Source organism: Gracilinanus agilis, chromosome 1 (genome assembly GCF_016433145.1).
Source record: "Gracilinanus agilis isolate LMUSP501 chromosome 1, AgileGrace, whole genome shotgun sequence".
NCBI lineage: Eukaryota > Metazoa > Chordata > Mammalia > Didelphimorphia > Didelphidae > Gracilinanus > Gracilinanus agilis.
The window spans coordinates 222005718-222019426 of record NC_058130.1 but is presented as its reverse complement, the minus strand read 5'-3'; the positions used below and the strand labels follow the sequence as shown (position 1 = coordinate 222019426).

Genomic DNA, 13709 nt, shown 5'->3' with positions numbered 1-13709 from the left:
AAAGAAGGAAGGAAGGAAGGAAGGAAGGAAGGAAGGAAGGAAGGAAGGAAGGAAGAATAGAAGGAAGGAGGGAGGAAGGGAAAGGGAAGAAAAGAACTCCTGTGGAGAAACTCCTATTTCCAATGAAATAATAGCAATAATAATTAATACTTAACATAATATATAGTACTTATGGTAGACACTTTACTAAGCACTTTGCAAATATCATATCTTTTGATCCTCACAACAACCCTTGGAGATAGGTGCTGCTATTATCCCCATTTTCAGATGAGGAAATGGAGGCAAATAAGTTAAGTGAGTTGGCCAGGGTCACACAGCTAAGACAGGAACTGTCTTTTGCTTCTTTATCTCCACTTTAGCATAGTGTTTTATAGCAGTTGCTTAGTAAATGTTGCTTGATTAATTGACTTGATTGATTGATTGAAATATCTGTAAACACAGGTCTTCCTAACTCCAGCCCCAGCTCTGGGGCTACTGGGTCTGATCACTGGCTTGTCTATAATTTAATTATCTTCAAGAGCACCTAAGGGCACTAAGAGATTAAGTAGCTTACCTGTGGCCCCACAACTGGAATATATCTGAGGTAGGACTTGAGACCTAATGACAAAATTCCCGCTCTGTACACTTTCACCAGCAGTCATTTGTGGATGTGTATGCATCACTTTTTTTACAGCTCACCTTCTGTTTTAGAACCAACGCCGTGCATTGGTTCCAAGGCAGAAGAGTGATAAGGGCTAGGCAATGGGGGTGAAGAGACTTGCCCTGGGTCATAAACTGAGAAGTATCTGAGGACAGATTTGAACCCAGAACCCCTATCTCCAGGCCTGACTTTAGTTTTAAAAAATATAAGTAACTAAGGATTTAGATATATTCTAAAATGATTGACCCATTAAAAAAATAGTTCTCTGATTCTGTTGGCACAGACAACTTTGGGTCTGAAAACAGCCTCTACCAACACACATCAGAACTTCTTCTAAAACAAATAGCCTTAGAGACATGCTATGAAGTGGGAAGGGGGAAAAAGGGTGTGTACCAAAAGGTCTAATTGACTCACCTGTGGTGACACGGGTAGAGACAGGATTTGGACCTGTGCTTCCTGACTCAAAGGCCAGCTCTCACCATTATAGCATGCTTTTCTTGATAGAAAATTGGTAATTGTTAATATTAGGAAAATTATTAGAAATAAAAAAGGATGTTTGGGTTATGTTTTTTCTGGGGATGAAATTATAGAAGAAAACTACTATCTTCTCCCACCAAACATCCCATGGTGCTACTATTAGAGACAAAATCCTGGGCTAAATAAAGAATGAAACTTCTCTGATCCAAGTAGGAATTTCTGACATTGATATACAGTGTTTAAAAAAAAAAAAATAAAAAGCTTTGTTTTTGTCTCAGGGTCTGTGTTGCAAACAATTGTAAGGCTGGAGATAATGTGGGAGGTAAAAATCAGTCCCACCATCTCTCTTCCTAACCCTGTGCCAACCCATGCAGATGCCACAAATGCCTTTTCTTGGCAAGGAGGACAACTGGGAGCATACCTATCACTACTCCTGGAGAAACAGTTTAATATTATTGTCAGACATCAGCGGTGTGGTATTAAAAAGACAGCACCGGATAATTTGGCTGTTCTTTGCTAATGGCAACAATAAAAAAACAAACAAAATATTTGGCAATACTTGAGAGCAGGATGAGTTTGTGGAGCAGTAAGCAGTCCTTACTTTACTTGGAGAGTAAGGTGTTAAAAGGAAAACAGAGTGGGAGGTGTAATATGAGACAGTTTATTAATCATTCCCTCACCCTCTCGCCCCCAAATGGCCCCAAGATAACAGTACTTATGGTTCTAACCAGTCCTGATGCCTCTCTGTTATTTCTCCTTTTGTTGCCAACCTGAATTAAAACTCTATGGTTTCAATTTGGCCACCATTTTTAAATAATTTAAGCAACACTACCTGCAAGCTATTTTTTTGCTGTCCTGATTTAGTGAATGGCCTCCCCAAAGGTGTTGCCCCAGAAAAGCACCTAAGTGTATTCAGAAGTAGATATAAGCAAGCCAAGATCTGGGATTCTCACTTGGCCAACCAACCTTTTTTTTAGAGTTGGTAGGGACCTTAGAGGTCCTCTTACTTCTATCACAAAGAATAGGTTTTTTTTAATCCTTTCTTAATATTGATGAAGAAATTCAGCCTGAAGGACAGACAGCCACCCCCTTTCTAGCTCCCTCCAGTTTCAAGACAAGCTGGAGGCCAGACCAGATATAGAATATAAAATACCTGTTCCTCCAATGGGAGATGTGATCTCCCTGTGGGTCTGTACATAATAAAGATCTTTCTGTCCTCATTCTGAATGCCATTTGAGTTTCCTGATGATTTTTTCTATAACAACATCAGTTCTAAGACAGAAGAGTGGCAAGGGCTAGGCAATGGGGGGGGGGCAGTAAGTGACTTGCCCAGGGTCCCACAGTTAGGAAGTGGCTGAGGCCAGATTTGAACCCAGGATCTCCCAACTCCAGACCTGGTCCTCTATCTACTCTGCTACCTAGCTGCCCCTGGCCAGCCAGGTTTTTCAGGCTTGTACCTACCCACTGCAAAAAAGATCTTTTTCCACTCTCTGGTTATCTTGACCATTGAAACTCTTGAACCAAAATTAAATTCAGGAGATGGGAAAGATTTCATAATCCAAGGAAATACTGTAGATCTAAGCAGGATTACAGAACTCCACTTCTCCTCTGTGGACTGGGTTATTGCATTAAGTTGGCCACAAATGTAGGTCGAATAGGTTAAACTCTTTACATGTTGTAATCTTGGGAAAATCCCCAGAAGTCCCCTCCTCTCCCATGTTTTTCTCTACCTATGTGGCACCATCCCTGAAATGTCCACTATCAAATTCACTCCTGCAGCAGTTCTAGCTAGAACACCATGCTTTTTATTTGATAATCAGTAGGACAGTTAATAAGTCTTTATTAGATACTAGTGGCTACACTAAGTGTCTCTGGGTATACAAAGCAAGGCAAAAATAGAGTTCTTGGGGTACCTAGAGGCAGATCTGGAGACGGGAACTCCTGGGTTCAAATTTGGCCTCAGACACTTCCCAGCTGTGTGACCCTGGGCAAGTCACTTAACCCCCTTTGCCTAGCCTTTATCACTCTTCTGCCTTGAAGCTAATACACAGTATTGATTCTATGACTTAAAGGTTTAAACAAAAGAAAAAGAAAGGAACTCAGAGGCTCTCTGGGTCAGCTTGTATTAAATGGAGGAATGATTGAATAAGTGAATGAATGAAAAGGTATTTATTAAGCTTTTTTTTAAAAACCCTTACCTTCTGTCTTAGAATGTGTGGAAGGTGTTTTCATACTCTAAATTTCCCACATGGATGTAAGTAGAGAGAGGGGGAGTTTCCATACCATGAGTTCCCCACGTAATGATTTGTTTTGTCATGTCCTACTCCATTTGGGATTTTCTTGGGAAATACTAGAGTTATTTGCTATTTCCTTCTCTAGCTCATTTTATAGGTGAAGAAACTGAGGATTAAGTGACTTGCCTATAGGTCACATAGTTAACAAGTGTCTGAGATGATATTTGAACTCATGAAGATGAGTCTTCCTGACTCTAGACCTGGCACACTATCCTCTGCAACACCAAACTGGCCTAATAATAATAATAATAATAATAATAATAATAATAATAATAATAGCTAACATTTATATAGCACCTACTATGTACCAGGTACTGTTAGGCACTTTATTATCTCATGGATGAAATCATAGCTTCAAGCCATCGCATACTCCCTCAGAAAGTCCCAAACCTTCTCTTTGGCCCAAGTTTTAGACTTGTCTTTTGGGTTTTGTCACATCCGTCAGAACATTCCACACTCACAATCTGGATAACTCTTTACCCAGACAGATGTCTTCTTTTGGAGTAGAATCATGTCAGGAATATAAGAGGAAAGGCCTTGGGATGCTGTCCTCTGCAAAGAAGTTAAAAATGACATCCTGCTTTATATATAATTGTGTTCCGTTTTGTCCACAGGTGATTGCTTTTATGAACTCTGCCATTGGTCAGTACCTAGATAAACATCCTTTTGTTGCCTTGACCTTGCTGATGTTCCTCATGATATCTGCCATCCCTATTGGATTCTTCCTGCTGCTTGTGGTCCTGATGTCTCTGGCTGCCTGTGTTGGAGTTATATTAGTGGAAGGTATTTCATATTTTTATCTCCATAAAATGGGTTATAGGATCCTAGATGTAGAGTTGGAAGGTATGTTACTGATCGCTGTCAGTCAGTATTTATTGTTTTTACCATGTACCGAACCCTGGGGGTACAAAAAGAGGCAAAAGACAGTTTCTGCCCTCAAGGAACTCACGATCTAATGGGCAAGACAACACGCCATGAACTATATACAAAGCAAGCCATATATAAAGGATAAAAAGGAAAACAATTAATTGAGGAAGGAATTAAAATTAAGAGAGGATGAGAAAGGCTTCCTGTAAGAGATGGGATTTTAGTTGGAACTTCAAGAAAGCCAGGGAAGTCTAATGCAACATCCTAATTTTTTTTTTCCCCTAAACCCTTACCTTCCATCTTGGAATCACTACTATGTTTTGGTTCCAAGGCAGAAGAGCAGTAAGGGCTAGGCAATGGGGCTTAAGTGACTTGTCCAGGGTCACATAGCTAGAAAATGTCTGAGGCCAGATTTGAACTTAGGACCTCCTGTCTCTAGGCCTGGTTCTCAATCTACTGAGCCACCCAGCTTCCCCCTCAACACCCTCATTTTTACAGAAGGCGAAACTAAGTCCCAAAGATTAAGTGCCTTGTGCCTAAGACCATTTAGTTGAACAACATTTTTTGAGTACTTATTATATGCAATATTATGTCTGTTCTGGTCAAAATCTCTTAGACTAAATGCTTCTGATTAAGCTCAGAACCCCCTTTTGTTCTTTTACCTTTCTCTTATGTAGTTCTTAATGCCAATTAGAAATTACCGTCAAGATGGAAATTATCCTTAAGTACCAATTCCTAGCTGACCTTGAAGAGAGGATTTTATTCCTCTTTTTGATAGTTCTATGATTTTTTTCTTTATTTTCCTCTGGAAGGTAGCTTGGAAATTGCTCTAGGCTTTTCAGATGGCAAGTATTCTGAAAATACGAAGTATTCATTTTGATACTCTGTCTTCCTTGCTCATCTTTCCCTCTGCCTTAGTGGCGGGGGAGAAATCTGGTCACTAAACTTGCTCCTAAGGTTTGTTTTGTTTTGTTTTTTTAGTTTGGGGCATAAGACATTTTGCTAAACTTAGGGATACATAGCCCAAAAATCCCCTTGACTTAAGGCCAAGACACCACTAAAGAAAATGATCATAACTTTTTTTTTTTTAATTTTTGAGTATTTTCTCCTAGTTACATATTTCATGTTCTTTCCCTCTCCCCCAAACCTCCTAACCCCCTTTAGCCAACACACAATTCCACTGGGTATTCCATGTATCATTTGATCATAACTTTGTATGGTGTTGGGTCCTCCCAAGGAACTTGTAACTTGCTTGAGCTCTCTCCTTACTGGCATCTCTCCTCTCTCCAGGAGTTGTGATTTCTATAGGCGGCCTCACTCTGCTGTGTGTGCTGTGTGGCTTGGGTTTCGTATCGCTGGCCATGTCCGGGACACTTAGCGTGTGTTATGTGGTTCTCTCCAGCCTCACCAACTATTGGTTCTCTTTCAGGTAAAATATTAACATAATAATGTAATTTCCTTATTTGAGGATTGGAAAAAATATGTATAGCAACTCCTTATTACTTTCTAGATTGAGTCCTTAACTTAGTGCTTGTGAACTTTTTTTTTTTAACCTTTACCTTCTGTCTTAGAATTGACACTAAGTATTGGTTCCAAGGCAGAGGAGCAGTGAGGGCTAGGCAATTGGGGTTTGGTGACTTGCCAGGGGTCACACGGCTAGGAAGTAAGTGTCTGTGGTCATATTTGAACCCAGGACTTCTCATCAACAGGCCTTGCTTTCTATCCATTGAACCACCTTGCTACCCTTGTGTCTGTGTTTTTAAGAAAAAACATTTTTGGATAACTATTTTATAATTATTGGTTTCCTTTGTGATCTTATGTGTTTTGTTTTATGCATTTACAATTATTATTCTGAGAAATGGGCTTCTCTAGACTTCTCAAGGAGTCCCTGACATAAAAATGATTAAGAATTCCTACAAGGACCAGGGGCTTCTATAACATGCCAAATATCTAGGCTTTTAATCTCAGGTGCACTGCTTCCGCACTTCTATGGAAAGACTATGTGTAGAGTCCTTCCTGAAACCCACTAGAGTTCTAAATCTATGATAAATTATCCATTAGTTCATTTTATAATCACTCAACATTTATTAGGCATCTCCAATGTCCCATACACTATATTGTTGTTGTTTGATTGTTTTTCAGTACTGTCTAACTCTTCGTGACTCCATTTGGGAGTTTTCTAGGCAAAGGTACTAGACTGGTTTGCCATTTCCTTCCTCAGATCATTTTACAGATGAGGAATTTAGGCAAAGAGGGTTAAGTGACCTGCCCAGGGTCACACAGCTAGTAAATGTCTGAGACTGGATTTGAACTCAGTAAAATGAGTTGTTTTTTTTTTCATTTAGAATATTTTTCCCATGGTTACATGATTCATGTTCTTTCCCTCTCCCCCAAGCCACCCCCCCCCCCACATAGCTGACATGCAATTCTACTAGGTTTTACATGTATCATTGATCAAGACCTATTTCCATATTATTGATAGTTGCACTAAGGTGATTGTTTAGTGTCTACATCCCCAATAGTATCCCCATCAACCCATGTGTTCAAGCAGTTGTTTTTCTTCTGTGTTTCTACTCCCACAGTTCTTCCTTTGAATGTGAATAGTGTTCTTTCTCATAAGTCCCTCAGAATTGTCCTGGGTCATTGCATTGCTGCTAATAGAGAAGTCCATTATGTTCGATTGTGCCACAGTGTATCAGTCTCTGTACAATGTTCTCCTGGTTCTGCTCCTTTCACTCTGCATCAATTTCTAGAGGTAGTTCCAGTTCACATGGAATTCCTCCAGTTTTTTATTCCTTTGAGCACAGTAGTATTCTATCACCAGCATATACCACAATTTGTTCAGCCATTCCCCAATTGAAAGGAAAATGAGTTTTCACGATACCAAGCCCAGAGCTCTGTCCACTGAGCCATCTAGCTGCTCTAACATACTGTATTAGGCACTGGGAAAGCAAAGCCAAAAATGAAATTTCTTGCCTTTAAGGAGCTTATGGAATCAATATGTACATATATGAGGATATTCAAAATAAATACAAAGAAACTATTCAGAAAGGAAGCACTCATAGCATGGGGTGATCAGGAAAGGCTTCCTGGTGAGAGATGGCATTTGAGTGGAATTTTGGAGGAAAGTGGAGATTCTAAGAGGCAGAAGTGAGTAGGGAATGCATTCTAAGCATATAAGGCACAACGTGTGCAGAAGTCATGGAAAGAGTAGATGAAATGTCTTGAGCTGAGCAGCAAGAAGACCACTTTAGTTGGACAGAAGGGTAGGTGAGGGGGGAGTTATGTTATACAAGGTAGCTGGTTTCAGTAGGTATTTCCCCTTATTGAATCAGAACAGGCATGAGAATGGAAATATTGACTCATCAAATAAAATTTGAGGAGTTTTAAACTCTTTATTGGAACAATTGCTCCCCTAGTGGCCCCCCAGTGGCTTCCAGTGTCTTTAAATCTCTAGACTGAGAAGCAGCAGGCAGCACGGTATTAGATAGAGAGCTGGTCTTGGATTCAGGAGGGCTGAAGTTCAAGTACTGCTTCTGGCACATATTAAGTATTAATATAAGTCAAGGCACTCTGTGTGTGTGTGTGTGGGGGGTACACACACACATGCACATTCCTTATAAGCCTTGGGGATCTGTATTCCACTGTTCGCTGATGCCTTTCGTTCCCAGAACTATTATCAGCCCTTCAAATGGTTCCAGGGTTATCCCAGAAAGATTGGAGGTGTCTCCCTCATGCTGTTGGCTTGAGTCCTCATTCTGGGGTGTTCCACTCAATATCAATGGCAATTTCCGTTTTTTCCTCCCATATATCAAACAGATTAGAATGTCAGATTCATTTAACTGATTCCTATCAATTACTGAGAAGATCTAAGAAGTATGAAACATTTCCTGCCCCACCTGGGGGCCCATTCTCCCCATACCACCTCAGTCCCTTAAATTTCTTCAAGTGTTTGTTACAAGCTGTTTTCCCCACCCTCCCATCCAAATTCATTTCCCCTTGCAGAGCAGCCAGTAAATAAAGGGAATGGCATCTCCATGGCTAGTCAGGCTCACTGCTAAGGTGACTTCTTATGGCCATACGGATAATATACTATGGCATGGGCTTCTTTACCTTTTGAGATCTCACAAGGTTGTCATCTACTCCATTCCATGTGAAGTACTCTACTTAAGAGCAGGATAGAATAACCCCAAAGTAGCAGAGAAATAATATTAGTAGTTAATATTTATATCATACTTACTACATGTCAGGAGCTATACTAAGCAATTTACAAATATATCATTGGATCTTCACAACAACCCTGGAAGGTAGGTGCAATTATTATCCCCATTCTACAGATGAGGAAACTTGAGGCAAACAAAGGTTAAATTATGGCCAGAGCGACATTGTCAGTAAGTGTCTGAGGCCAGATTTGGACTCGGGTCTTCCTGACTCCACCTAACTCACCTCAGATGGGGTCTTCATGTTCCCTCAAAGCCACATGTTGATCTTTGTGGGAAGACAGGCACCTAGCAGCTTGAGGATGTTGCCATTGTAGCTCTTTTCTCCATGGTGTACAACAGTCCTTTCTTAGTATAAAGAAAGAAACTTGCTTTGGCTGGTTAGTATCTTTTTTCCCTTGAATCTGGGTCTTGACATTTCACCTAGGTTGGTGTGAAGTGGCCACCTATGGGTTTGAACCCATTGTTGATTGCTTCAATACTCCTAATCCTTAGCCTCCCCATGTTGGTGCCAGATTGTGTGGATACCTCATTGGCTTTCTAGTCTTCCTATTGCTAGGAACTCCTAAATTCAAGCAATGCAGCAGCTCCCATCCTGCTCAGGAGCAGGGATTATAGAAGTATGCCACCTTGTTGGGTGGCACAGTGGATAGAGTGCATAGAGCTGGGCCAAGAGTTCAGACACTTAACAACTGTGATATCCTGGGCAAGTCACATAGCTAGTGCCTGAGGCGAGATTTGAACACAGGAGGGGAGAGGGGGTCTTTCTGACTGCAGGCATGGCACTCTAACCACTCTGCCCCCTAGATAACCTGGAAAATGGGCCCAACAGTGACAGTTCTCCTAAGGAGTGGCAAAGAAAGCTAAATATTTAGTTATGGAAACTTCAATGAAGTCTTAGAGCTAACTCTTCCCTTCTTCTTCTGCTTTCAGCTCGCCGAAGCATCAGCAAATCCTTGGAAACAAGTGCCCAATGACTGTCCAGTATCCTGATTCTACCAGACACGACTGAGTGAAACCAGTGCTTTGTCTTAAAGGCTTTGGGAAACATGCTGTGTATACAACATTAGATTATGGATTTTTTTCAGGGTGCAAGACTAATAGGATAGGTAGGTGAACACCACTATAGAAATATTCTTTAGTATTTTCAGGGTTGATTGTTGCAGGATCCCTGGGAGAACAGGATCCTGGAGGATTCACAGGGTCCTTGGGCTATTGATGTCATGTAGGCTCTGTTATGGGGCTATACTCACAGGAGCAGTACTGCCAACTCTGGGAAATGACACAACTCCCTCCCTTTCCCCAGCTCTCTTCCAGAGTAAAAGACTAAAAAAACCCTTCCTGGACAAGGAGGCTGCTAGTAGTCTATAAAAGCCCAAACATATGTCTTGGGTCTCAACATCTAAGAGCCCAACTTGTATAGATATGGGTGTTTATTCAAAGCACATTGGCAGATTGTCCTCTTTCATTTGGAGTCGGGGAATGGGGAGAAAAAGAAACCCTTAAGCCTTAATTGCTTTTATCAGAATAATAACATTTGGGTATATCAGGAACCACTTATTCAAGACTGAAATTCTGCTAGTGGATTTTAGCATTAAAGGTATTTGGACTAAAAGAAATACTCTCCAGATTTCATGTACTGTTAATTTTTTTAACGGTTTATTAAAAAAACAAAACAAAAAAAACAACCACTTTGTGCATTCTTTTAATGTATGGTTTGAAAGTTTGCTCCATTGGTCCATTTCCTAGAAAATGTATATAAAAGGACATACTTTAGCACTTCTCCTGTGGTAATAAATCATTTGTGCTATTTTATTAAACAAAATTCTATTTATTTACTTTGCCTTTTAATGTCTTCTAAGTGGGGGTTTGGGTGCTAGCCAGTGTCTCCATTGAACTATGGATGGTCTGCATTTCAGAGAAGCTTGTCAGATTCACTATAGAGGCTGCTTTAATTAATTTCATAATATTGAAGTTCTCTGTGAGCCTTAGTTGTCTGTCTTCTTTATGGTAACTCAGAGGCTCTTAACTTTTTTTTTTTTTTTTTTTTATGAAATATCCCTTAAGCAGTCTGGTGAACCCAGAGAGCCTTTTTAAAAGCATGAAGTTCATAGAATTGCAAAGGAAATCTGTTATAATATTATATATATATATATATATATTTTTTTTTTTTTTTAAATCAAGGTTATGGACCTCTGCTCTAACTCTATTTGGAATTGGTAGGATATTACAATGTTCATCCTGGTCTTGATTTTTAAGCCTCATTTCTGATTCAGACAGCTTTCACTCCATTTCAAATTCTAATTCTTAAAAAATTAAGTGGTCACCATGCATTGTGTAGTACGCAGTGAGCCATCCCTAACGCCAGGAATACTTTGGTTCTAGTCCTACCTCAACCACATCCTGTGTGACACTGGACAAGACACTTAACCCATTGGTTGGCCAAGAAGCTCTTTAGGAATTTGAATCATAGAGCCAGGTAACTGTTGATGTTGGTCTGCACCCTTTAAATTTCAGATCTGGTCCCATCCCAAGATGAACGAAATACTTAGGGATAAAAGGATAGATGATATCCACAGAGTCTGTCATATAATAACATTATTGTATGTAATATGTAAATAACATTATTGTAATATTGTTATACTAAATTATAATACATATTATGATCTATACCATATATTGTACATTATATTTTAAATGATATAAGAACATAATTAGCCTCAGAAGGCAAAACTAGAATAGAAACGATAGAGAAAAGCTGTAGATTTAGATAAGGAACAACTTACTAAATAATTAAATCTCCCCTAGGACTATACTGCTTTGGGAAACAATGGGTTTTCCCTTTGGGACCACTTCTCAAGGACATTGTGGAGGGTATGGCCCCTGAGGTTCCTTTCCAACTTGGAACTTCTATGATTCTAAAGAATAGTGAAAGTTGGCACTAAAGCTAATTTCATATCTACAAGTGGACATGGGCCCCATAAGAAACAAGTTTTAAAAACAAGACTACCTATACTTAGTATGGCAGCTTCCCTACCTTTGGCTCCATGGGCTTGTTTCCCTTCCATTCCAGTTTGGGAACCCCAAAGACACACTTCAAAGATCCATTTGCTTTGCCAATTGCAAAGAGCCAAGTTATAATTATATTTGAGATCAAGCCCCATCAATGATGATTTAAACCAAGAATATGGTGGTAGTTTTAAGGATCTAATCACAATAAATTTTGAATTCTTGTGGAAACATCCTTTCTGATATATGCTCTCCCTGAGGACAGTGATTCAGATTTCCTGGAAAAAAACCATTTTCCCCTAATGTAACATGCTTAAAAAGAGAGGCCAGAGTCCGGGTTAAGATGGCGGCAGAGTAAGAAGCAGCTCTTAACCTCTCCTGACCGAAACACACAAAACTCCTCAAGGGGACATAAAAACAAGTCCAGACAAACGGAGGAACCCCACAACAGGGCACAGCGTGGAAGGTACGTGGAATCGAGGCATTTCCATGCTATAAAGGGGTGAAACAGCTCTCACTAAATCGCGGGCTGAGCAACCACACCACCCCCAACCCCTCCACATACACCACCTATAGCGCTGAAGCCAGTTAAAAAGAAATAGAGCAAGTTTGGGGCACCCATCAAGTCATTGGCAGCTCCGGGGCCTGTTCCTGAGAGCAGCAAGATTTGGGACTCCAAAAAGCCAAAGAACGCACCCGAAATCTGAGCGCGGGCTTAGGGCGCAGAGCGCGGGAGCAGAGCTCAGCCTAGCTCAGAGCTCAGGCTCCGCAGAGGCATGGGTGGAGGCAGACACAGCCACGAGCTAAATCTCTGAAACCATGAGTGGGGAACCAGCATATGCGGGTATACGACTGTGGAAGCAGCGCCCTGAGACTTGTAAAAAAACCTCCGGCAGAGGATCAAGCAAGGGGATCCACCAGGGGGCTTGATCACGGACAGACCCTGAGCGCAAGGATAAACCTGAGAAGCTGCTGGGCTAACGATGGCTACCCAGTCTCAGGAAGTTCAGAAGAGAAAGATTAACAACAAGAAAAAGAAGTCTTTAACACTCAACAACTTTTACACAGAGAAAATCCAGACAACCGAGCAAACAGAGGAGAAGAACAAACAAGCATCCGGACCTTCCTCAAATAAGGAAAACTCCTCACAAGCTATGGAAGAGTTCAAAACTGAGATTTTGAGGAAAATGGAAGAGATCTGGCAAGAAAATAACAGTTTAAAAGGTAGAATCTTGCAACTGGAAAGTGAGGCTCAGAAACCAAATGAACTGATAAGCAAATTGAACACCAGAAATGACCAGATTGAAAAGGAATACCAGAAGCTTATAGCCGAAAACCAGAAGATTATGGCCGAAAACCAGAAGATTATGGCCGAAAACCAAAAGATCATAGCCGAAAACCAAAAGATTATAGCGGAAAACCAGTCCCTAAAGGCTAGAATTGAGCAGCTAGAAGCTAATGATCTCTCAAAACAACAAGAACAAATAAAACAAAGTCAAAAGACTGAAAAAATAGAAGGAAACATGAAATATCTCAATGAGAGAGTGACAGACCAAGAAAACCGGTCTAGAAGGGACAATTTGAGAATAATTGGTCTTCCAGAAAAACCAGAAATTAATAGAAACCTGGACTCCATACTAACAGAAATAATTCAGCAAAATTGCCCTGAAGTCCTACAACAAGAGGGCAATATAGACATTAAAAGGACTCATAGAACACCTGCGACATTCGATCAAGAAAAGAAAACACCCAGAAATATAATTGCCAAATTCAAGAGTTTCCAAGCAAAGGAAAGAATCTTACAAGAAACCAGAAAGAAACAATTCAAATATCAAGGAGCACCAATCAGGATCACACAGAATCTGGAAGCCTCCACGCTAAAAGATCGCAAGGCTTGGAATACGATATTCAGAAAGGCAAGAGAGCTGGGCCTGCAACCACGGATCAACTACCCATCAAAATTGACTATATATTTCCAGGGGAAAGTATGGGCATTCAACAAAATTGAAGAATTCCAGGTATTTGCACAGAAAAGACCAAGGCTAAATGGAAAGTTTGATATCCAACCACAAAAATCGAGAGAAACATGAAAAGGTAAATAAGATACAGAGGGGAAAGAAAGAAAACTTATAATTTTTAAATTTGCCTTTTTAAGGGCCTCAGTGAGATCTAATTATCTGTATTCCTATGTAGAGAAATGTT

At 40.3% G+C, this 13709-nt stretch overlaps 1 protein-coding gene across 1 annotated transcript in view; it reads left to right on the top strand.

The window, feature by feature from the left end:
* Window positions 1-10183, top strand: part of LDAF1 (lipid droplet assembly factor 1) — a 16525-nt gene extending 6342 nt beyond the window's left edge. The window contains exons 3-5 of the mRNA XM_044657456.1: window positions 4026-4194; window positions 5569-5707; window positions 9432-10183. Of these exons, the coding sequence (XP_044513391.1) occupies window positions 4026-4194; window positions 5569-5707; window positions 9432-9510 (387 nt within the window). The 3' untranslated portion in view covers window positions 9511-10183. The remainder of the gene's footprint in view (window positions 1-4025; window positions 4195-5568; window positions 5708-9431) is intronic.
* The last annotated feature ends 3526 nt before the right edge of the window (window positions 10184-13709 follow it).